Raw genomic sequence first — 25,059 nt, 5'->3', positions numbered from 1 at the left:
ACTCCAAAAGATTCTTTCCACGCTGCATCGCAAGAGAAAACATTCGTTGTGATGTGGATGAGAATTTGTGGCCCAACAGACAGGAACGTCAGGAGGTGTAGGACGATTGCACTGTAATTACGGCACTGCATGTACAGTTTTCCCTAAGGAGATTGTCCTATGTTTACATTTCTACTTTTGTTTTTGTTTTTCTTTGTGCTATGCAGTGCTGTCTTTTCTTTTCTTTATCAGGAAAAAAATAAAAGCGTAAATGTGAATCTTGTCCAGTCTCTTTCAAACTCCACATACACTAAGGTGTAACCTACAATTTACAATAATTGTCATCAAAACTTTAGCCATAGTTTACATCAGAACATCCCTCCAGAGTACACTGTTATATTGACAACATGACTAAGCAATTTGACTGTCTTATCCGTACACAATGACACAAGGACTTGTCATTCTGATGCACTGACATGTTCATTGACACGGATATTTAGTTTTGAGAGATGAACTAAGGATTTTGAGCAAGAGAGTGGCTTTTGCTGGTCATCCATGGTGTTTTGCTATTTGTACAAATTGTTTTGAGAAATGCACTTACTGTTTTGCAAATGTCGAGGATGATTTGAGAATTGTACCAAAGCGACTGAGAAAAACTGTAATTAGTCTCAGGATTGGGGGCTGCTAAATTAATTTGTCCATCTAACTGAGCTGGTTGTCTGAGCTCTAAACCACAGACATTTAAAGGCTGACCAAAAGAGAAAGCCAACTATTTCATTATCAAAACTATGGCTGAAGATAATTGATTCACCAAATATGTCCCTTTTTTAGAGGAAAAATGCCAAATATTCCCTGTTTTCAGTTTGTCAAGTGTGAGGATTAGTTGCTTTTTTGTATGAAATGATAATTAACTGAAAATATTGTTTTTTGACTATCTGAAGCCATCTCCTTTGTAATTTTTTGTTATTTCTTTTTTAGTTTAGTGTTGTCTGTTGTATGTGTTGGTTATTAAAAAGGGTTTGGAATGCCTCACCTTACTACAAACCAAATCTATCAAATAAAAATAACTTTGAACCAATGAGGAAAAATGATCTAAAGATGAATCAATAAGTAAAAAATCATTGGGCAAATGAAATAGGAGACAAAGTCAGTGACTAGAAGACAAATAAAGGGACTAGGAGATAAAAACAGTGATTAGGAGACAAAGTCAGTGACTAGGAAACAAAGTCAGGGACTAGGAAACAAAGTCTGGGACTAGGAAACAAAGTCTGGGACTAGGAGACAAAGTCAAGGACTAGGAGACAAAGTCAGTGATTAGGAAACAAAGTCGGGGACTAGGAGACAAAGTCAGAGACTAGGAGACAAAGTCAGAGACCAAATTCAGAGACTAGGAGACAAAGTCAGGGACTAGTAGACAATGTCAGGGACTAGGAAACAAAGTCTGGGACTAGGAGACAAAGTCAGGGACTAGGAGACAAAGTCAGTGACTAGGAGACAAAGTCAGGGACTAGGAGACAAAGTCAGGGACTAGGAGACATAGTCAGGGACTAGGAGACATAGTCAGGGACTAGGAGACATAGTCAGGGACTAGGAGGCATCATGATCCCTCTCACCCTGTTGATATCTGCGACTAGAGCTCCCTCTTTGGGCGTGTAGACTCTCTGGTTGTTGGCCCTCATGCGACTCTGGATGGTGAACAGCAGCACCTCCAGGTTTCCTTTTTCCTGGAACCTGAAAGGAAACAAACACAGAAAGGGACAATGAAAATGTACATTTACTGCCATTATGGAAATGTTTTCTACAGAGACATCTACAGAGACAACTTCAAACCGCTCCAGAAAACGTGCAGCACTTTATAACCCAGAGTCACACCGACTCTATGGGTTCAAGATGTTGGTGAACACATCCAACCTGTTTTACCTCCACCAGGGAGGTTATGTTCAATTCAGTAGGGATCGATTTTCATGTAACTTTGTGGCACCGACCATTACATTTTGGGCAGATACACAAATTGTTTTTCACTTTCATTAACAACCATGATATTGGGACTTGGCCTAGGTCTGTGCTCTCCAAGTGCCCATCTAGTTTTCTTTGTTTTGTTTTGTTTTGTTTCACACCAAGTGTTTTTTTATTTTGCAATCCCTGAGTGGTGCCCACACTGAGGTGTAAATCACATGCATCTTTATTTAAAGACCATGTCTTTGCAGACCATTCTCCCTGGCCTTCGAAGTCTTTGTCTCTTAGAGGGTTGTTTTTGTGGTCCGAATTCTTGTTTTTTAAATCTGTGTTGACTGTCTTGTTTTCTGTATTTTTTAATTCAATGCCTATTATTGTGCATCGCTTTGGTCAACGATGTTGTTTTTAAATGCGCTTTATAAATACATTTGTATAGTATTGTATTGTATTTATCAATGTATTTCTATTCAAAACTTATATTTTTTCATTAATATAACAATACATTAATTTAAATATATATATATATATATATATATTATTGCAATTTCCTTTGTTCTATTGTTTTGCTTCCATCCAACATCTTATTTATTTAATTATTTAACTTTTTATTTATTTATTATTTAAAAAAACATTCAATTTGTCTACATGCACAATAATTGTTTTCATCTATATATGATTATATTTATATATCATCAATTGGTCAATTTTTTGCTTCCTGTTTGTTGGTCTATAGAGGCTGAAATCAATCAAAGATAAATCATTTTTTAAAAGTAATAAAAGTATAACAAAGTGTAAATGGACTGGATATGTACATTACAGATAATGCAACAAAAGAGATTTAAATATGATATTGTAGCCGATACTAATAATTCACCATTTTTAGATTTAGATAATTCGACTGCTTGTGATGTTTTGTGTCTTTTCTGTGTTGTTTTCTCTTTTATCACTCTGATGTCCTTTGAAAGCATCAGTGTGTTACTATGGTAACACAGCATGTTCAGAGTAACGTCTTTTCAGCAGTTTCTTTGAGCTGTCAGGGAAAAAATTGCTTTGTGTAGTCAAAGATAAATAGCTGTTTGTCACTTTTTTCCTGCAAATTCTACAACATTATATTCAGTTTTAAAATTAAAACTGATTTGAATGTATTTATTATCTATTTATTTTTTATATCTGAATTACTTTTAAGTTAGTATGTTTGAATTTAGAATAGATTGAATTTGGCTGAAAAGAAACCCAACATAAAAAAAACCATATCACACTATAGATTACATTAGATCACTCACAAAATAATAACATCATTTTCTAAAGAACATCTGTAACAGCAGCCAATAGGTTTATGACACACTGTTGGAAAGATATAGAGCCTGAATCAATGTGGTTTAATGATGTTATCTTATGCCAAATATATAAATGTTAAAAAGTCATTTTTTAACATTTTACATCTAGTTTTTGACTGAAAAGTGGCGTTAAATTGCAATTTGTTTCTGGTTTTTTTTGTAACTGACATTTGAAATCTGCTGGATATGAGTCATTGTAAAGGTGACATCATAATATAAACAGAACAGAGTGTACTGTCTTGGCTTCACTCACTTGGGCGGCTTCTCTACCGTGCGGTACGTGTTGAAGGCCTGAAGCTGCTGCTGAACTCCCGTCAGAGAGTTGGCCAGTTTCCGGTTGTTCAGCACGATGATGGTCTGCTCGATCCACGTCAGCAGGTCTGACGCCAGCGTCTCGTACTTATCGATCATCTTCTCCGTCTCGATGGCGTGATCCAGAACCTGAAGAAGGAGGTCCGAGACGATCAGGAGAAGAGCAGGGAACAAATCTGTCATTTAACTCGTGCGTCATTTTTCCATCTCACCTTTCCAACTCTCTTGCCCTCGACAGCGAGCTGCTTCATCTTCGAGAAGTAGTGGTAAAATGCCACGACGTACGTGATGATGGACTTCTCATCTGGGTTCTCTGTGAACACATCTACAAAACAAAACGGCCGACAAGTCAGTCACAGCCAAGCCAGACACATATCTGGTCTTTTTATTTTCCACCAGCTCATAAACATTTATTCTACATGAAGGCACAGCCTCCGTCAGTCACTCGCCTTCGGGGTCTAACAGTTTGGTCACGCCAAGCTGCTGCTCTGCTACGTTGAAGGCGCTCTGGAGGTTGTGGGTCGGGTTGGACCTCTTCAGACTGTTATAGTCCACCAGATCTGGCCTGAGAGAGGAAAGATGGAGAGAGGAAGAGAGTAAAAATGAGACAGTGAGAGAGATGAAGCAGAATGAGGAGGAGAGACACTGAGCAGACGGGTTTCATGAGTGTTTACATCTCAGAGCTGGTGAGAGTGGATTCGACCATTCATCTCTCCTTACCGGTGTTTGTGTATGAGAGCGTTGAAGGCCATGCCGTCTTTCCAGCTGGTGGTGAAGTTCGTGATGTTGATGTTGGGATATCTGCAAGACAGCAGCCAAGGGGAGGTCATTGACTGAACATAAGGGACATTGCTGAGAAGCTCCTGTTTTAAATCAACGTCCGGGATCTGTTCTGTTTCTCCACACGTGCAATTATGAACTGAATATTTCTGCAGCTTCAGATCTTAGTGGACTCAGAACAGTGGCCTCCTGTGATTTTTCCTCAAAAGTTTGCAAAATGTAGAGGCACATTCTCTGAAATAAGAGAGAATCCAAATGGATGGCAGCATTTAACCTTAAAGAGTAGTTTAACATTTTAGGAAATTTGCTTATTTGCTTATTCAAGCTTTACATAAAAAGATCAATACCACTCTAGTGCCTGTACAGTCAATATGAAGCTACAGAAAGCAGTCAGGTCAGCATAATTTCCGGGGAATAGCAGGAAACAGCTGGCTACGCTCTCAGAGGTTACAAAATCAGCCCACCTGCACATAACCTCCAGCAAAACCCAAACTTTTTGTTTTAGACTTTGTTTTATGTTAAATTTATGAAGGAGAATTTGCAAATCCTGTTGAAAAATGCTCTCGTTTTATAAATCCAGTGCGCTGTTTTGGAGTTACTGACTAAAATATGTAGAATATATTTATAGTACCAAAATGGTAAATATAATGATTTATGAATTTTAAGTAGGTTGTCGCAGTGCTCTAATACATATCTGATCCTATTTATTTTGGTCTAATTTATTTTTAATAAATGTAACCTTTATTCTTAGTAGGTTGTGGAAGTGTACTAGTTGATCTTATTTATTTTTAGCGAATTTCTAATCTTTTTTTTTTTTCAGTTTTAAAACATTTATTTAAATGTATATATAGTTGTATATTTTTATTTAATTTATTTAAGTCATATATCTAAATGTATATATAGTTTATATATTTTAATTATTTATTATATTTTTATTTTATTTATTTAAGCCATTTACATTTGTTTTGCAATTTAGTTTTTTAAACTTTGAAAAAATCCACTGTTAAAGATATTCAACAAATGCTTGATGTTTATAAAAAATTCTGATTATGATTTTTCTAACTTTAGATTAGCCTATAATCAAACCTTACCAGCTGTGCACAGGTGTGGATTCTCATACTAACTCCCAGAGGATACCTGCAACAGCTTGGTGATGCTAAAGTTCACGTGCCACTTACCCCGCCGTTTTCATCTGACACCACAGAAGAAGAGCGTCCTTGGCTGATCGCGTCTCCTTCTGGTCCGCCTGGCCCGTTTCCACAATAATGTCCTGGATCTGATTAAAACCAACAAGCACAGCTGGATGATAAATAATGAAACTTAACTAATGACTGCAAGGTTTTAAATCAAACGAGAACAATTCACAGCAGAGAACAAAAACTTAACATGATGGTTACATGTCGCTAATGGGGCGCAGCAGCGGGGAAACATTTTGGCACAAATACCTCTTTGAAATGCATAATTTATTATAGCTAACAGAAATAAAGGAGGTGTTTATTTGTGTGCACCAAAACAAATCTGACTGGATTCTCACAAATCCAAACGGAGAGTCCAGTTAATAGAAGGAGGGGTGGTAATTATTGAGTTCTTATTTTCCCACACAGTGGGCCAGTAATTAGAGCAGTGATGTGATCTGAGAGACAGGCCCTGAGAGAGGGCTAAATTTAGCAGCTTTGGTTCTCCTTGGTTTATGCAGACTGAAAAGATACAGACAGGACCAAGTCAACTCCTTTCTTTTTCTCTCCCTGTTCCTTTTTTTTCTTTTCCTTTTCTTTTTGAAAAGGCTGAATAATGCAGGAGGCCATATTGTTTGAACTAACGTGTCTAAAAATAACAGTGTTGCTGTCAAATTAAAAATAAATATCTGCCCCCTCCGAGAAGATAAAAAGAGTCAAACAGACATGTTCAGATGTTGTGGATGTGCTTCTTACAGCAGATAATAATGGCTCTGGAACCTGAAGGCAACTCATTCGAGGAAAAACAAAAAAAGTCAAAAACATCCCCAACGCTCCCGGCTGAAACTGTTTCTGTGCCGCATGCAAACACGCCCAAATAACACTAATCATTTAATCAGAGAGTCCTCTAACACACACAGCAGGTTCCTCTCTAAACGCTAATTAAAATTAGTTTCATCAACATATGATCATATTCATATGATAATCTATGGTAGCATGAAACAGATAACTTATTACAGAATTTTGTTGAATACTGATTCTGTACATTATCCCTCACATATTAAAGTCATATTTGAACCGTGGTCAAGCTGCACATCCGACCCACTTATCTGATGATTGGAATATGTTAAATACCATTAATATCATGTAAGTTGTTAGACCAGAACTTTAATGGCAACATTTTTATATGCAAGAAAATCTGAATGCTGAACAAGATTGTGGCTGTTGTTAAGAAACTAATTTTAGCGGCAATATTTTGTATTTATTTATGTGATTTACTTTTGTTGAGTTGTATTTTGCAGATCGAATTTTTTTCTTTTCCTCTTTCATTTTCTATCGACTAATTAACTTATTATGACTACAGTTTTCATAGACTGACCAGAATCTGCCCTGTCTGTTGCTGCATTACAAAAAATATACTGCAATATATTTCATTATATATTTCACTTTGAGGTGTATATTTCTACGTACAAAATGTGCAGTATATACTACATAAACACTGCAGTATATTTGGCTTTTATTGTTTACTGTACTATCTATATTCCTTTATACAGCAATGTGTAATTCAATCATCAAGTAATGCAAATGAATCACAATTTTGAGGGGCTAAATGTGCACGAAAAGTTGTTATAACTTGATCATAATTTGTCCCATCTGCCACACATTTCTCATGCTTGATTACAGTCAATTCCTGCAGACATTTAGAGACCAAAATTGAATCGTAGTCTATTAGCACCCAATACTAGCAGAGTCTAATGTGACAAACATCATCTGATTTACATAGAATTTACACTGTTTGGTTTACACTTGGTAAAGAATGACTTAATGAGTGCAATATTATTCTCTAATTGCACATTGTGGACACAGGAAGTGATACAAAACCTGTTTATTGCTGCTTGCAGCTTTAATTTGAGTCTTTTTGCTGTATTTATGCATTTTTAAATAGCTTTTTTTATCTGAAGCCCACATCTTTAGTTTCTTGAACTTCTGTAACATTTAGATTTGTCCTTTGAGGATCAATAAAGTCTTATGTGTGATGTGAGACATAATTGAAGGAATGTTTACATTTACACATTAACCATTAACATTTTTGTGTTTTGATTAGAAGTGCATGATACTTCCTATGTTGCCAGAAACAGAATGATAATAGGGAGGGACGGGAGTAAAGTCGAGTATATTTAGTTGTTGGGTTGACCATTACGTGGACATACAGGTGCATCTCAATAAATTAGAATATCATAGAAAAGTTTACTTATGTCAGTAATTCAATTCAAAAAGTGGAAATAACACATATATAGATATAGATACATATATAGATCCATTGCACACAGAAGGAAACATTTCATGTCTTAATTTATTTAATTTCTTCTAATCATAATGATTATGGCTTACATTTAATGAAGACCTAAAATTCAGTGTCTCAAAAAAAAAAGAATATTACAAAAGACCAATTTTAAAAAGTATGTTTAATATGGAAAGTATGCCTTTGAAAAGTATTTCCATTTGTATGCCCTCAATACTTCGTTGGGGCTATTTGACTTGAACTACTACTACTATGGACTTTTCCAGGATATTCTAATTTATTGAGATGCACCTGTAAGTTGCACTGAAGAAGAAGTCCTTGTCGTGGCCTTTACTTCTACCCTCAAACTGAAATCAATGCAATGCACTAAAATGTTTCCGGTTAAAAGAATCCAGCAAGTATTAGGCAAATCAAAAAAAAAAGGGAAATAAAGCTAAATATGAGCACGTAGCGTAGCCACATTCTCAGTTTACCTGGAAGCGAAGGATGATGGTCCAGATGAGGCCGAGGATGAGGCGATGGTTGCCGTCGACGATGTCGTGGGAGCCCATGTTCTCCAGGTGGACCCTCTGCTCTTTGAGGAACTGCAGAGCTTTGTCCACATTCTCCAAACAGTGGATACGCATTCGACCTTTAGTGGGTTTGGGCTGAAATAAGATAAAAAGAAAACATAGAAAGGGGAGATAAGAAATGCAAGTGACCACGAGAGAGAGAGGGATGGTACAAAGAATGAAAACAGGGAGAGAAAAGTATAAAAATGTGTGTTTTGAGGAGGGAGCTTCTCACCAGACGTTCTCCGGACAGCACCTCCAGCAGTTTAATGAGCATGCGTCCGTCCCGCAGGTCCAGGTAGAGGTCAGAGATGCGACAGCCGACCCGGGACAGGATGGAGTTGACCCATTTAGTGAAGGTCTTCTTCTGAACCGCCTCGCGCTCATCTGATGGGAGCACAAAGTTAAAGGAAGAACATGAGCTCCATGAATAATGAAAAAACTTCACATCTACAGAACAGCACCGCTGGAGCTGGTGGGGATTAACTGTCCTGCTCCAGGGCTCTTCTGATAGATGAAGCTCTGGAAACAGGGAAATCTTACTGGTTAAATTAATCCTCAGTGCAGAGTTAAGCTGTGCACTCCTGCCACTTACTGAGAATATACAGCATGGACAATCCCAGTTATCTAAAGCACAACATCAAAAAGTATTCTGTGGTTCAACTTATTGCATCCAACTTACACAATAATATTATTTCTGCCTTCACATCAGCTCTGACTCCACAAAATATGATTCAAACAACCATGGACTGAGACAATAGGCCTCTGGGCATGGAAAGTAAAAGGATGAGAGTTGACCAATAAATATAATGATATACAATTCGTTTTCTATATAATTTCTATCACAATAGCTACGAAAATCCAGCAACCAAACTACATTATGGAAATATTCCATCATTTACATTCTTGCACACAGAAAAAACGTGTTTACCATGTGGTTATTTTGTATATATTTACAAATTGACATGTTATATTCAAGCAATATGACACTCAAGGTTATGATGTTGGTGCCCTATCATCACAGCTTTGATTCGGTCAGCTGAAGATAATCACAACTGTGATCATATAAAGTGCAACATCACGACCTAGAGTGTGATACTGATTCTATACAACATTTCTACAAGTGTCATTTATTGGTTTACAGCAATAAGTGACAACATATTGTGAAATATTGGTATATTTAATTATTCATTTGCCAATAGTTCTGACACTGGCCTGGGACTGAACTGTTGCATAAACATTCTGCTGGTAGCTTTCTACTTCGTCAAGCACTTGCACATTGCAATTATATCATTTTAAAAAATGTAATTAAAAAGTTGGAACTATCAGCACTGCACATAAATGTTTAAATGCAAGTCAAATAAATTTGATTAAATATGTATAAGTGCTTATTAAAAACTTTTATTTACAAATTCAAAAGCAAAAGTTTAACTAGTGAAAAAGAAAAACTTTAGGAAACTTTATGTATTTTCATTGCATAATAATAATAATAATAATAATAATAATAATAATAATAATAATAATAATAATAATACACAAATGTAACCTCATAAAGTAGGTCCAGCTTTGAGTCCTAAACTTAAAATATGAACTCTTTAAACAGATGTAATGGCATTTTAACAATATAGATATAATAAGTGACATTTACATTAAATGCTGAATGTACTTATTTGCTAAAACAAGCTTGTTAAGTTGACATTGCACATTTATAGCATATAGTGCAGCTCAGGGGAAGGTATCAAGTATTTTCAAGTCAAAAGGCTCAAATCCAGATTATTGGTGTTACAGTTCAAGCCAAGGTGTAAGTTATTAAAGAAAAATGACCAGAAACAAACCTCCAATTGGACTCGATTGGCGAATCAATAATGAAATCCTGGTTTTTACTGAGCTCTGTGACTTTCCAACAAGAAATTCTCTTCGTGCCCAGGAGGCCTGTTCACTAATCCATCAATGTCCATAACTTTAACTTTGAATAAAGTCAATTAAACGGTCAGTCTGGTCGCAGTGCTGCTCGCTCACTGTTACACTCGTGTCAAGTGGGGATACGTTGAAATGAGTTCAAAAAGAAGGTTAAAAAGAGCTTGTCCGGTCACCATGTCCCGGCTGAATACTAGTGCAGTGTATGTCTTTTACTGGAATTAAAACTGGATGACACTCAATAAAAATGGTAATATTTTAGTGCAAACTGTCTGATTTTACCATTTTATTCAGTTATTAGAGCAGGACGAGTCATTATTACTGACAGTGGTGGAAGAAGTATTTAAAAGTTTTTCTTCAGTCTAAGTAAAAGAAGTAAAAATTCCTGCATTCAAAATCTTACTCAAGTAAAAGTACATTAGTATTACCCTCAAAATAAACTTAAAGTACTAGAAGTAGAAGCACTCATTGTTAAGAATGGCATATTTCAGACTAATATATATTATATCACTGGATTATAGTTAGAGGAGGTGGACCTAATTTAACTATTTTATATGCTTGTTAGCTTAATATATAACAATACATAATTTATTAGTTGATTGATATGTTTTATTAATAATCTGAACCTGCTTATTGGTGTTATGCTTTATCTTAAACTTAAAAAAATGAAATTTTTGTGTAATGTAAACCCTTCAGACGTTATTTTGACTGGCTTAAAATAAAAGTTTATCTCCAGATCATGCCACAGTTATATTTTTTGCTTTTATGTATTGGGAGCAAAATGTATAACTTCTAACTGAACTTATTTTTGGGACTGTAAAAATGTATATTAAGGTTGACATGTTATTTTACCACTGTGACCTTTTCTCTTTTCTCTCTTTTATTTATTTATTTATTTATTTTCTAAGACAGGCAGTTGGTGGTGAGAGGTTTAAAATAGAAACAAGAAACACTGAACAATGTTTTTATTTTTATTTTGTATATATCTGAACCTTTTAATTCAATAAAAAGTTGCTTAAAAAAATAATAATCTTAAACTGCAAAGTAACTAACCTGTCAAGTAAATGTAACGTAAGTAAAGTCTAACATTTCATTTTAAAATGAAGTGGAGTAGAAGTGAGGCGTTCATTTGCAAAAATCTGTTTTTTTTTTGTTCTTGGGAATATCAGTCCAACGGATGCTTTAATTTAGAAAAATATATACATTTTTTTGAGCAATGAAGGGGAAATCAGTCAAATGGTGTTGCTCTAATCATTTTCAAATGTCTTTAATCTGTTTTCGCATAATAATTCTTCAAGTTTAAATGTTGTGAAATAATATATGAAGATATAACTATTTATATCTATACAAATATTTAAGTAAAGTACAAACAACTGATTGTACAGCACAGAGTGTTGCAGGAATGAGTTAGCATGTTAGCACTTCTGTGTCCTTTTTCTCAAAGTCAACTGTTTTTTTGGATGTGTTTATCTTCAATCAACACCACACTTATGAAATGTGAAGCTTTTATGTGTCTCTAAAAAAGGCGTTTACTAACACGGTTCTATGCCATGCATCTTATTTTCCTGCAATAATGCAAAATCTAATTAGCTCTTTGTCAAGGGGAAAGTGTCCTACAGTAACACATCATCCCTGCAACACTCTGTTTACCGTTGTTACCTTCCACCACTGATTACTGATACTGACTTCTGAATTACTGAAAACATTCCTGCTGCAAATTTGCTGCACAAACGGAAACTCCCCCGAGGAAAAGCTTTACTTTAACCATCTCCTCGTCCTCCGAGCAGAGCAGATAGAGAAGTGGTGCAGCATAATAACATCCCATGCATAAAAAGTAAACACGACCCAGGTTTTCTGCATAGTTAAGGCGTAGGTGTGCAGTATTCATGCTGAAATTCCTCGAGTGCCTGAAAAAGTCAGGAATGACAGGGCGGAGGGAGGGAGGCAGCGAGAACGAGACTTGGACAGGTTTTTGGGAGGATGAGCGCTGCCCACATGGTGACACATCTTGCCGGGCTCACACTTAAAATCGTATCTCAGTGCACGGCAGATATGCCTCCTACTCAGGAGCGAAAAATAAAACCATTTTTTGTGGGACCATATGTCAGCGTGACCCAATGTACTATACTGTGTTTATTTTGTTTGTGGACACACTTAATGTGAATGGGAACGGGGGAGGTACGAGTGGGTGTGTGCTTGTGACTGGGGATTGTATCTGCATTAAGTAAGCATATAAAATGATTTAAACCTTCTCTTATTACATGTTAGACACAGAATAGACGAAGATATATACTGAGCAGGACGTTTTTTTAATTAAATTAACTGTCTGGACCGTTTCTAAATTATCTCATAACATATTTTTTGCATTTTGCACCTGGAATTTCATGTTACTTATCGACCTCCATATGCACCAAAAACAAGGTGAGAATTACAGGGGGAGATTTCCTCCTAATACGACGTGAGCTCCCATGAGAAAAACAGGATTTGTGAAATTTTAGGGGGGTATCTAAAATATTGACAAGATGCTATTCTTCCCATCTGTTTCTATTTCTCCTGCATCTTCATCATCAGGGATCTTGCATAAAATTAGACTGGTATTGATGTCTGATTCATGCATGAGGGAGATTCATCAGTAATTCACTTTAATAAAGATTCAGGTGCATGCTTTTCTTGAAATGACTGTGCTCATCTGTATGTGAGGTGTAATTAAAAACTGCTGAAGGCAGACTGCCACACTCTGTTTTTGATGCAATGCTCATAAATGTGTGTGTTTACAGGCTGTTTTGCTAGTTGACCTATCCTTGTCCTATTTGTGCAGATAAAAATATCACTTTTGCAGAGTATACTGATCATCATACATTATACCACATGTGCTGTACATGGTTGTAGCTATGAATGTGCAACAAAAATGTGTAAAAATTGTATATTTGAAATAAGTTAATAACAGCCCAGTCGATTTATTGATCTAGCTCTAGCAACGAAATAGCATACGTTTATTTAAAATTGGTCTTTAAGGCTCAATTCAAACAAATTAAACAAAGGCTCTGTAAGTTTCTTACTGAAATATTGATTAAGCAATATGTTTAGCAATATTGTTAAAATAAATGCCACAATATAAAGAAAACTATAATAAACTTATAAATAATGCACATATAATAATACATGCATAGTATTATACATGTGAAATTATTAAGTTTGTCACCTTCAATTAAAATCCTATTAAAAATTTGTTTTATCTAGTTGTTCAAAGTCTATTAAACAGGATCAATAAAAATGCATCAGATGTATGTGGGGTTTGTAGCTGGGAATCATTCATTTCCACACCATATTTTTTGAACACGATATGATCATTTAATCATGATCTGACCTCTTTATGTACATGGTCGCCAATAAAATTGGAATAAAATATATTTTTACCTCTTTCCATTAAATGATTGTGAAAATGTGATTTATTATTGACAGACAAAGTATATATCATCTCAAAACTGTATTAAAAAAATTTCTTCCAAACATATCACAATGAAAATGAAACCACGATTAACAGAGGATTGTGTCTGAAAACCAAAATGATTCATACTTTATGGGGGACCCTGTACATTTGCTGTTTTGAGTGCATGAAGTGTGTTCACACTATAATAATGTTTAAAGTAGTAGTAGTAGTAGTAGTAGAAGTTTTTAAAGTAAATGATTGATCTAATCATGAAATTAATCATTAGTTGCAGCTCTATTACTGTAAGTATATACTGTAGTTTCTGATTTACGCTAGGAGAGTATTTTAGAATAATCTGGAGCAAGGAGGACAAAAGGACGATGCAACCTGACTACAGCTACCTTGATTTCACCCACAGCTGCCAGACACACACACACACACACACTCTTGTACTTCTGTCTTTGTGAGGGCCCTCATTGGAATAGTGAATTCCCAAAGTTTATAATATATATATATATATATATATATATATATATATATATATATTTATAATAGTATAATCATTTTCATTTTTAATTGGATTGTGAATTTTTCTTTTCAAATTCAGTTAGTTTTAATTAGTTTTTAGTTTAGTATTTATTTTTGGAAATGCTTTAGTTTTAGTTTAGTTTTATGTATGAAAAAAGTTGACAAAGACGAAAATGAAAGACATTTTTACTATAATTTTAATATAGAAAATTTACGAAAATGTTTTTTCAATTCTAGTTTTCGTTATTTATTTTTGTTTTTGTTAACTATAATAACCTTGTTCCCTAGCCCCTTACCCTAACCCTTAACCTAACCTTCACCATCACAACTAAATGCCCAACCCTAACCCTAACATAAACCTACTTGTAACCTTTACCCTAAAACGAAAAAGCCTTTAAAGAAGTCAGGACCGGCCGAAATGTCCTCACTATGCAAAAATGTCCTCAATCTTTTGGTTAAAAACGTGTTCCAGTCCTCACTATGTATGAAGTACGAGAACACACACACACACACACACACACACACACACACACACACACACACACACAGTATAAGTAGACACACACACACACACACACACACACACACACACACACACACACACACACACACTCACACAGCTCCTTAAAGTTTATCAGGTCAAACACTGCCGATGAGACTGTCCCATCCTGCAACATGTGACTTCCCCTCGGCCTGCCTGCCCGCTACAGCTTGCCCTGTTTATTCCTGAACCCAAATATGACTACAAACTGAGGAGTGCAAAGGACTGCATCCTTAATGACTCGTGTGATAAATGATTCAGACCCCGAGGCTGTGGAGAACAAGCAAAAAACAAGCTGAAGAGGAGGAACAGAAGAAGAGGAGGGAGCAAAGAAAGGAAAGAGTGTTAAAGACACTGGATGAAAGGTTAAGAAGGAGACAGTTAAACAGAGTGAGGGAGGAGGAGAGACCAGGGAGGAGGAGGGCAAGAAGGATCAGACAGAAAGTAATGGAGAGGTGCAGGCTTTCAGGTTTAATCTGCAGAGACCCAACAGAAAAATAGAACAAGATACCTGCAGCATCTAAAAATGACCCACAAAAGCTCCAGCTCCATTCTTAGTATCATCAAAGAGAAGAAATCAGGAGGTTATTGTATGTAAAACACATGGCGCAGCAGAATACAGTAAATAAATCATGCTTTTTCTGCTCCCCTCAGCAGAACAACAGCACGCACTGCTCCACTATGTCGTCACGGATTACCACGGCATGAAAAAGTAATGACAATTAAAACATGCAAATAACTCAAAGCTCCAACAGGAATGTCAGCGTTGATTTCTATCATAATCTGTCAACAGAGGCAAAAAAACATCAACAAGACGGCTCTATGTGCAGTAAAATGTGTGACAGATGCTTTCTGAACTGTTTGGGGTTCAGATTTTTGCAGCGGAGGCAGCAAGAGGAACGTGCATATGGTTCTCCTGTATCATCTCACATCACGAGACCTTGAGAGGAGACAGAGTGCACACTGATGCTGCTGGCCATTTAGAAAGAAAGCATGGGACAACAGAGGGAGGAGGAGGATTGTTGCATGCATGCATCCGCCGAGCCGTCTCCAGATGAGTAGTTTAACAAGCTCGATATGACAACAGCTCCGTGTGTGTGTGTGTGTGTGTGTGTGTGTGTGTGTGTGTGTGTGTATACTGCTTACCAAAAGCCTTCCAGCCTTTAGTCTGCAAAAATGAACTTCTGTTTACCCTTAAAACAGCAGTATTGTAGAGCTGAACAGAAAACCAATATAACACGTATAACAATATAACTATTTAAGTTTCAATATGGCCTGGGATTTTATTATCCTGATATCAAGATGTATGTTAGTTATGTTGTCTTTTCTAGACCTCGAATGCTACCATACAGTTAAAAGAGACATTTCTTGAGCTTATTTGAGTGTTCAAGTCCAATCACACAATAAGTGAATCATCCAATGTTTTTAGTCTTTTTATATTATTGACGTATCTGTTGTGAGTAGGGATGGGCGTTTGGAAGAAACCAGCCAACTCGAGCATCTATAACACTAACAATCAATTAATCATCAATTAATCGATTTATCGCAGCATGCATACACGGGCAAAATAAAGGATATATATACAGTACTATGCAAAAGCCTGTTTTGATAACTAACACTTTTATTTTGAAAGGACGAAGAGAGACTCTCCCTGTCGATCATAAAATTAACTCAAGTGATATTAAACTGTAAAGATAATGTCAAGGAGTGAAATGTTTTATGTTCTTCGAAGAGGCACGAGGTTAGTTTACACAATAATCTTGCATATTTAAGTGTGTTTTGTGTTTAAATAAGTTTTGGATCAAATTAAACCTAGTAATTTATGCTACCAAGATTTGATACAGTAGGCTAGTTTTGCTGAAATTAATACTCTTGTATTTCTGTGTGTTTTATAATTGTTATTGCAACTTTCAGTTTACAAACTGTAGCTTTATCCAACTTAATTCTCAGCTCATTGGCTCATTCACGTACGGCCGCAGAACTGAACGATCAGCCGTGATCGACCAAATTCTTAACGACCATTAATCGATCATCGATTAATTATTCCCATTCCTAGTTGTGAGTGCCATTACTTGGGTATGTTGCCCAGTTATCTATACACTGTTTCCCAATTGAATTTCCCTAAAATGTACAATACAGAGGCAACATGTTATAGTAATCACTTTTGTGACACAACATCACCAGTAAAGATGTTGGCTTTGTACTGTTTTCTGCAAAACATTTAACCTATATTCTGGAGCCAAAAACATGTTGAATATGAACATTAATATATGTGCAACTGTTTCTTATTGTGACACATGTGAACAAATGCTGCAAGCATGTGGCAATATGTAATCATGTGATGACTGCTGTTTTAAACATTGAAAATACTAAAACAATTTAGTTAAGGTTAGGGATTAAAAACACTGGTTTAAGGTTCAGTAAAACAGGTCCCCTGCTTCATTATCCTTGGTTCATTGCTCATTAATTAAACTCTCCATTTATCTTCATTTGATTTCAATTTGTATTTTTAAAAGTAGAATATTGTTTTAAGGTTTTGTATTAAAGTTTGTGTACAAAATTAAATTTAAACTAAATTAAATGTAAACTAAATAGACTACTTTTCTTAACTTTCTGTATGGTTTTCACTTTAATAATGGCAGAGCTGTAGCTGATAAGGAGGCTTTTTTTCTTTTACACATTTAGGTATAGTTCATAAATAGGAAAGCAGCTGTAATAGTTCATATGAAAGGCTTACCACAACTTATATTTAATGTTTGGTTGTACTTTTTCGTGCTGCAACAGAAACGGTCATTTGTCAAACAGTCTTTTTATATGAATTAAATATATTTGAGTGCAGCAAACATATACTGTATCCATCTTTTCTGAGACTATTTCCACTCTGCAGCAGCATCTTGTGCTTCCAACTTCCCGACTTTTTCTTCCTGCATATCAGTGCCAGGCTTACTAAACATTCCTCTGTTTCACATGCTTTCACTGTGTAATCTCTCATCCACTCTTTGACTCCAGTGAAAGCCCAATGACTTATTCATGCTGATGGATTTTCCCTGTTTACTGCCTGATCCGTCTTTTCCCACCGTCAGCTCTTACTGGCTTTGGCCCAGTGGGTCCCACAGCACCCTGCAACATGCCTGAGTCATGGAGCACCTGCCAGTGCTACCTGTCCTGCAGCCATGACACCATGTCTTTAATATCAGGACTGTCCAACATGTCCTGTCGGCTTTATTTACACGAAAGACAAGATGAATCATCTGAGCCTTTGCTAAATGGATTCTGCAGCAGCTAAACATCAGATTAATGCTCGTTAGACGCTGTCAAGGTTCTTGATGTTGTAAAGAGCAAAGCATACCAGTATTTTGGCAGGTAGGGATTAAAAGGAGAGCTCAACGAAAGTCTGGAGAAAAAAAAAGTTTGTATGAAGCAAGTTGTGGCTCCAGAGGAAGCTACATATAATCTGATCAAGAAATGTCACTTTGGGTTGAAGACAAAAAGTTTTAAAATGACGAAAAAATGCTGCTGTGTAGTTAGAAAGAAGTGAGCTTACAAGTCCTCTGTTGACTGCTCCTCATTAGTACTTTAGGCTAGCGGGCTTGAGGCTACATTAGCCACTATTAGCATGGGACTCCCTGAAAACTTGGTATTTCCAAGTGGTTCTGCAGTACATGCTTCAGCGAGCTCTGTGATCATTTCAGAGTTCATGCACCTTTGTGATGATGCAGAACAAATAAAATGAAATATTTTGGTTTGATGTAAATGAGAAAATGGACTAAGTGGCAGAGTAGGAGCTGGTTTTATTTCCAAAGCTTGGAAAATTGGGCAAACTAGTTAAACAATACATGCATACAATATGAGATGCAATTTATTTGATGCATGTCAAATCAAGTACTACAAAAAAATATGACCCCTGTTTTGCTGTAATTCTATACTATATTTGTTCTTGCACCTATCTACATGGAAATTGATAGTCTGCTTTGTAAGCCTGTTTGGGTATCTATTGATGCAAGATACTACACTGATATCAGAATACAAACCCTTCTTCATAAATCAATGATCACAAAAAATAAAAGTCAGCTCTCTTTGAAGTTACAGTTAGGCTTGAGGTCTCTACGTTTAGTCTTGGTGTTAAGGCAAAGGTTAAGTTAATTTAAAAAAAAAAAATTAAGTCAAGTTTTGCTGTTGTATCTAAAAAGTGACTTTGCATATCAATTTCTTAGGGAGTTTCTATTAACACAGCACAGCAGAATCCTAGACTGAATTGTTCAGTTAAATCATGGATACATTCACAAGTTAAAAGAAGAATACATAGAAAAACAAAGATGATATGAGTGATTCTTCCGCATCAATTTTGATGTTGTCCATCACGAGTCCCACTACCTTACAGGAGTGCAATGTTTGTTTTATAGGAACATGCAAGAGAAGTGCATATACTGCAAACTTGTCCAAAGAGCATAAAATCAGGATAATTTATGGATCAAACTTATAGTGAGTATTGTATTTTTAAACAGTAAAAAATAGATCTAGGCCCCCAAAACTTAAAGGTTAAGGTTTCTAGACTCTACTGAAGAAAGCTAGAAGGTTAAAGGTCACCATCCAACAACTGGACATGATGGAGAAAACCAAACACTTTTTTCTGCAGCCTGGGCAGAAGAAATATTGAACCCGACCGAGTGTGTCAAATTCCAAGAAAGATATAAGAAAATGGATGAATGGCTTACATCAATAAATGCTGTGCATACACTGTTTTCTCCTCTCTTTCTCTTTTTATTACTTATTTTTTCTGTTATTGTTGTTCTGTCCAACTTCATTCCACTGCAGTCTTGACTACATCTCCCTATTAACGGGTAAATAAAGAGTGAATAAAATTTCAAGAAATGCAATTGGCGGATCAATACGCTTGGCTCCGAACAACCACTCTAATTTGGGGTAAAGCTTCAATAGTTTGCAGCTTCACGTATCAGTTGACTCTGCAGTCTTCAGAATCAGTCTATACTCGACATCTAGCAGAGGCAGGGGAAAAAAAAGTAGGTTTCCCTCTCTGTTCCTGCATCGTCTCCTCCATTTTCTTCCTCTCACTAATGCACTCCTGTCATCAGGGAGTTGGATAGCATAGTGCAAGCTAACAAAAATCCACAGTGACGGCAAACCTCTCTCTTAAAACCTTAATAACACGGGCAGGGAGAAGTTAAACCGCCAGAGAAATTGATTCTCTTCTAACGCCGCCGACGCTATCGTTCACGGAAAAAAAGGAGGTTGGGATCAAAACACACTTTGCTCTTTGGAACAGTTTGTGAAGGGTAAGGGTCATATGGAGAGTAGGCGACAACTGAAATGATGAATATGTTTGTTATTTTAAAGAAAAAGGAGCACATAAGAGTGCTACCTTTGGAGGGAAGAAACATCACAAGCTTTTTAGGAGTTTCCTTATGAATTATTCAAAGGCAAGTCAGTGAACAATTGGGGCAGAGCCATGGCTTCCTGATAAATAAATAAATTACTACCCTTTACATCCAATAAAAGGGCAACTGCTTTGGAAGCTCAGATTTTTCTTTTCTCCAGTTCTCACAGCAGGATGACAAACTAACTCACACTTGCTCACATCACAGCCCAACCTCCCCGCGACCCGGTCCTCGCCCAAACACGAGTTGGGGACAGGAGGGGCATGATTGGAAAAGTGTTATCTCTCTGTATCTCATCAGTGAGGCTGGACCTCTCAAACACACACACAAACACACACACACACACACACACACACAGCTCTTCCCATCAGGACCCCTGTACCTTGCAGCTGCCTGAAGCGTCCATCCAGGATGGAGTTGAAACAGATGTTGGAGGTGCTATAACTGAGCCAGCGCGCCCGCTTCATACTTTTAGCCGAGGAGGAAGAGGAGGAGGAGAGGAGGGCAGGGGGAGGAGGGTGAGGGTGAGAGGCCCTCTGACGTCTGGGGGTGCAGGAGGAGGACGAGGAAGAGGACGAAGTGTAGGGGGAGAGTCCTGCGGGCGCCACGGAGAGCGGGAGGTGCAAGAGAGTCCCGTTCCTCTCCGGGTGGTGTTCGGGCTCCTGCTGCTGCTTCCTGCTGCTGCTGCTGCTTCCCCGCGCTGTCTTCCTGCTCTCGGGTCTCTGGACCCGGTGCACCGGCGGGGTGCTTTTGCTCCGGCTGCTGCTCATGCCGACCCGAACGGGGGCCTCTTTCTCTGCCAGGGCGTAGGGCCGGCCGGCAGCCTCCTTGGCCCCGGCGCTGCTGCTGCTGCTGCTGCTCCGGATGGTCGTGGTCTCCCTGCTGCTGGCCTTCAGGCTGATCTTGACCTCTCTGAGCCGGGGTTGGCTTATAGGGGCAGCACGCAGCAGGCACGGGCTGCTCATCTTGACCCCCAAAACAACAACAACAACAACAACACAGCCTGCAGCCAGCAGAGGAGCTTGGCACTCCACGTCTCTCCTCTTCTCTGTCTCTTGGCTCTCTGTCCTCCTTTCCAGATCCCTCTCGTGTTCACTCCTGCTCCCTCCCTCCTTCCCTCCCTCCCTCCTTCTTCTTCCTTTCTTTCTCACTCTCTCCTCACTGCTGCCGTGATGATGCTATGCCTCCACTCTCAGGCGGCACAAGGGCTCAGGCAGCCTTCGCTTCACTTCAGAGTGGTTTCTCCAGCCCCATCCATGCATACAATATGTTTCAGTACGTCCACGTGCTTACAAGGCTCCCTCCCTCTACCCAGCACTCCCACACAGTCGTGACATCACTGATGTGAAGTGTGTTTTGTGTGCCAATAATCCAGCATAAAACTGTCTATCTCAGAGGCAACCTGTCTTTTTTTAGGTTTATGTAAGGAGCAGTGTAAATGGCTGGATATTCAATCGTTATATATGTGCTTTGAAGGCATGCTGGGTGCATATTTCTGAGTTCACAAGCTGTAAATCAGCAGCGGGCGTCATTCAGAGCCTCTCTCATCCCCTGCCTCTCTCCTGACTTTCCTCCCTCTTTTACCACTCTCTCTTTCTCTCTCCTCTCCCTCTCACCTCTCTCTCTCTCTCTCTCTCTCTCTCTCTCTCTCTCTCTCTCCCTCTCTCTCCTTCTCTCTCTGTCTCTGACAGGAAACACTGATTGCATTACAGAAACATCAGTGCAGCAGCACTCTAACACAATATCACCAACACCCACACAGAAGCCTTCATCACTTAAAGAGACAGCAAGAAAAATTTGTGAAAGCTCTGCCCGATAAACAGTCTGGACAAGACTTAAAATATTTCGGGCCACTCATATCTTGGGATGAATATCAAATCTCAATATTTTGTATAGCAGCAAGTACTGAAAGCTGCCATTAAATGTTCAATTTAGGCCATTTTGAAGTTGTGATCCTTAAGATTGTCATGATATCAAACAGAATTTTTAATATTAAGCTGTTTTACACACTGAACAACTGCCTCTCTACTTTCATAAAGCACTGGCCATTCACAGGAAATTACTATGGAGCTGGATCTGTTCACTACTCCTCCCGCGAACAAACAAATACAAGAATTCTTTGTCAACAAAACTTGAAGCAGAAAGAAGAAAGTTGTGGTTGAGGTGGAGTTAGCTGCAGCAGCCATGAACACCTGTTAGATGAAATCAGCAGGTAGCTGAGCAACTAATAAAGAGCCGGTGATTGCGAGGCATGAATGAAGCAGCTGTGACATCAGTGCTCTGTGTCTGAACTGACACAGTTCTGCACAAAATCTTTATCACTAGAGGAGATACCAAGACACAAGAATATAGTATGTATAGTACTGTTTTGGTGTGTTTTTAAAAGTTTCTCTTCCTCCTGTAGCCACTTTTGCTGCCGTGATCAATATACTCTGAGACCTGTAGGATAGGTCAGGGATATTCATTCAATATTTTGTAAGGACACATACTTCCTGCTGAAGAAGCAAATCTCTAAAAACAACTTTAAAAAAAATAAATAATCTGAACCGCGTCAGTTTTAGGTCTTTTTCTGTTGTTGCTCTTTTTACATTTTACCCACTGTGGCCTTGTATTTCACAGCAACAAAGTCCTGCACCTATGTAGAATGAGCACAATCATGGATAGAAATATTTCGTGCAACATAACACAAATATAATGCTATACATCATAAAAAAAAAGAAAAAAGTGTCATGAAAAAAACGCATGCTAAATTTTATGTTAAAAAACCTAAATAAAACCCCTAACAAAGTGTCCTCATTTCACAACGTCGACACCGTAGATTAATTTAGCGACTGGTCATATTTGGTAGGATATTATACTAAGCCGTTCATACCTTGAACTAAGATTACTTTTACAACATGTACAACCCTGATTCCCAAAAAGCTCCAAAAAGTTGGGAGGCTGTGAAAAATTAAATACAATACAGAGACGAGATATATAATGATCAATCTGATAAATAAAAACAGTGATTCTGAATTTGATGCATTCTGTTTCCTTTACTGACATTTTACACAGCAGGAGCACAACTTTTTTAAAATCAGGGTTGTACATACACATAGATTCTGTTTTTTTTAATGATAATTAAATGATGATGATGATAGACCTGTTAATGTCATTTTTAGGAATTTTTAATGATTTTGCAATTTACTTAATGCAACATTCTTGTATAACTGCCAGTGTTTCAACATTTAATTCTTGTGCTAAATCTAAAAAAAGATTTTTCCTTTCAGGTATCAAATAGGATATTTTTTGGTGCATTAAAACTCAGGCATCGTATCCCAACTAGCATCAAAAGACTTCAAACGATACCGAGTATCTCTCCACAGAGCTGCATTCATGTTCTACCACCTTGTGGTTGACCTCTCTGGTGTCTACGGCTTTACGGATGTGAACATGTTGTGACCCTCAACTCCCAGTTTCTGTTACACTTCCTCCCAACACAGAAACACTGCTATTTAAAAACCCGGAGCAGCCGCCCCACAGGTGGGTCCCAGCTTACAGGCTAAGCCAGAAATGCCAGAGATGTGTGCTATGGGAGGCAGACGGGCAGGGCAGCTGTCCAGATCGGTCTGACGGTGGACATTTAGGGAATGCGCAAGCGATCCCAGTTACTTGCAGAGGGTGCGGAGCCGTGTCAGGGCTCAGCTGCCGGGGTGTGTGTGTGTGTGTGTGTGTGTGTGTGTGTGTGTGTGTGTGTGTGTGTGACTCCAAGAGAAACATGTACACACAGACAACACCTGGAGAACTCTAGTCGAGAGCTTTGTGATAAATCAGGGGTCACCTGGAGTGTGCTTTTGTAAATTTTTGATTAAATTTAAATGAAGGTCAGTGACACATTCAAGCTCATTCAAACCTGCCAAAGTTAAACAGACACCCATTACAGCTCACCCCCTCTGCTCTTCCCACGCTCTTAAAAAGACGCTGTAATCTCAAAAATGTGTCACACAAATGCCTCCGAGAGGACACAGCCTGTTTACTATGCATGCACTCACCTGCGAGGGCCTTGATGCGCGAGCGCTCAAACAGCCTGGCGGAGCTGTTGTCATTGTCGAGCTCCTCGTCTGTGAGGTCGAATCGGGTGTTGATGCGGCTGTACTGCTGCGTGATCTCCGCATTGTCAAAGTCTGTGGTGGAAGTCATGGCGGTAGCCAGCGTGGCGGGCGGGCGAGGGGACGGCAGGCGGCGTCCTCAGGTGGTCTGGGGTGTGTAGGGAAATGAGTGGAGGGGACGAAATGACAGGAAGGACCTCTAGTACTGGAGGTAGTCTGAAACAGAGAAAAACAGACAGTAGAGGTGTCATTATGATTGATTAGGATGATTAGCTGGGATTCAGCATGGACAGGAAGGAAACTGGAGGCTATTCTTTATTCCTGTGAAAAGTTATGGCATTCACAGCTATTGTAGGTGTCCTATGGGGCGGCAGGAGGGGAGTTGGACGGAGCAAACCAACCCCAAATGTCTCCAGTTCACGACCCGAAGTAGTTTTATGAAACCTAACCCCTATTTTCCTCACCTTAACCAAGTTTTTTGTTGCCTTAACCTGAAAAAGTGTCCCCATTTCACAACGTCAACACCGTAGATAAAACAGCGACTGGTCATATTTCGTAGGATATTATACAAAGGCATTCATACTTTGAACTAAGATAACTTCTACAACATGTACAACCTCGATTCCCAAAAAGTTGGGACGCTGTAAAAAAATTAAATAAAATACAGAGACAAGATGATCATATTGATCAATCTGATGAACTTTATGCATTTTGTTTTCTTTATTGACATTTTACACAGCGGGTGCACAACTTTTTTTTAAAGTCAG

At 38.0% G+C, this 25,059-nt stretch overlaps 1 protein-coding gene across 1 annotated transcript in view; it reads right to left on the bottom strand.

Annotated features, from left to right (window-relative positions):
- Positions 1–21,169, bottom strand: part of sptb (spectrin, beta, erythrocytic) — a 57,369-nt gene extending 36,200 nt beyond the window's left edge. The window contains exons 1-9 of the mRNA XM_059352565.1: positions 20,587–21,169; positions 8,628–8,779; positions 8,315–8,488; positions 5,543–5,640; positions 4,305–4,385; positions 4,034–4,149; positions 3,797–3,909; positions 3,526–3,713; positions 1,593–1,710 (exon numbers count right to left, since the gene is read on the bottom strand). Coding sequence (XP_059208548.1) covers positions 1,593–1,710; positions 3,526–3,713; positions 3,797–3,909; positions 4,034–4,149; positions 4,305–4,385; positions 5,543–5,640; positions 8,315–8,488; positions 8,628–8,779; positions 20,587–21,169 — 1,623 coding nt within the window. The remainder of the gene's footprint in view (positions 1–1,592; positions 1,711–3,525; positions 3,714–3,796; positions 3,910–4,033; positions 4,150–4,304; positions 4,386–5,542; positions 5,641–8,314; positions 8,489–8,627; positions 8,780–20,586) is intronic.
- Positions 21,170–25,059: the final 3,890 nt, after the last annotated feature.

This window comes from Centropristis striata, chromosome 16, assembly GCF_030273125.1.
Source record: "Centropristis striata isolate RG_2023a ecotype Rhode Island chromosome 16, C.striata_1.0, whole genome shotgun sequence".
In the NCBI taxonomy this organism is placed as follows: Eukaryota; Metazoa; Chordata; class Actinopteri; order Perciformes; family Serranidae; genus Centropristis; species Centropristis striata.
Note: the sequence above shows the minus strand (reverse complement) of the source record. Positions and strands in the feature narration are given on the sequence as shown.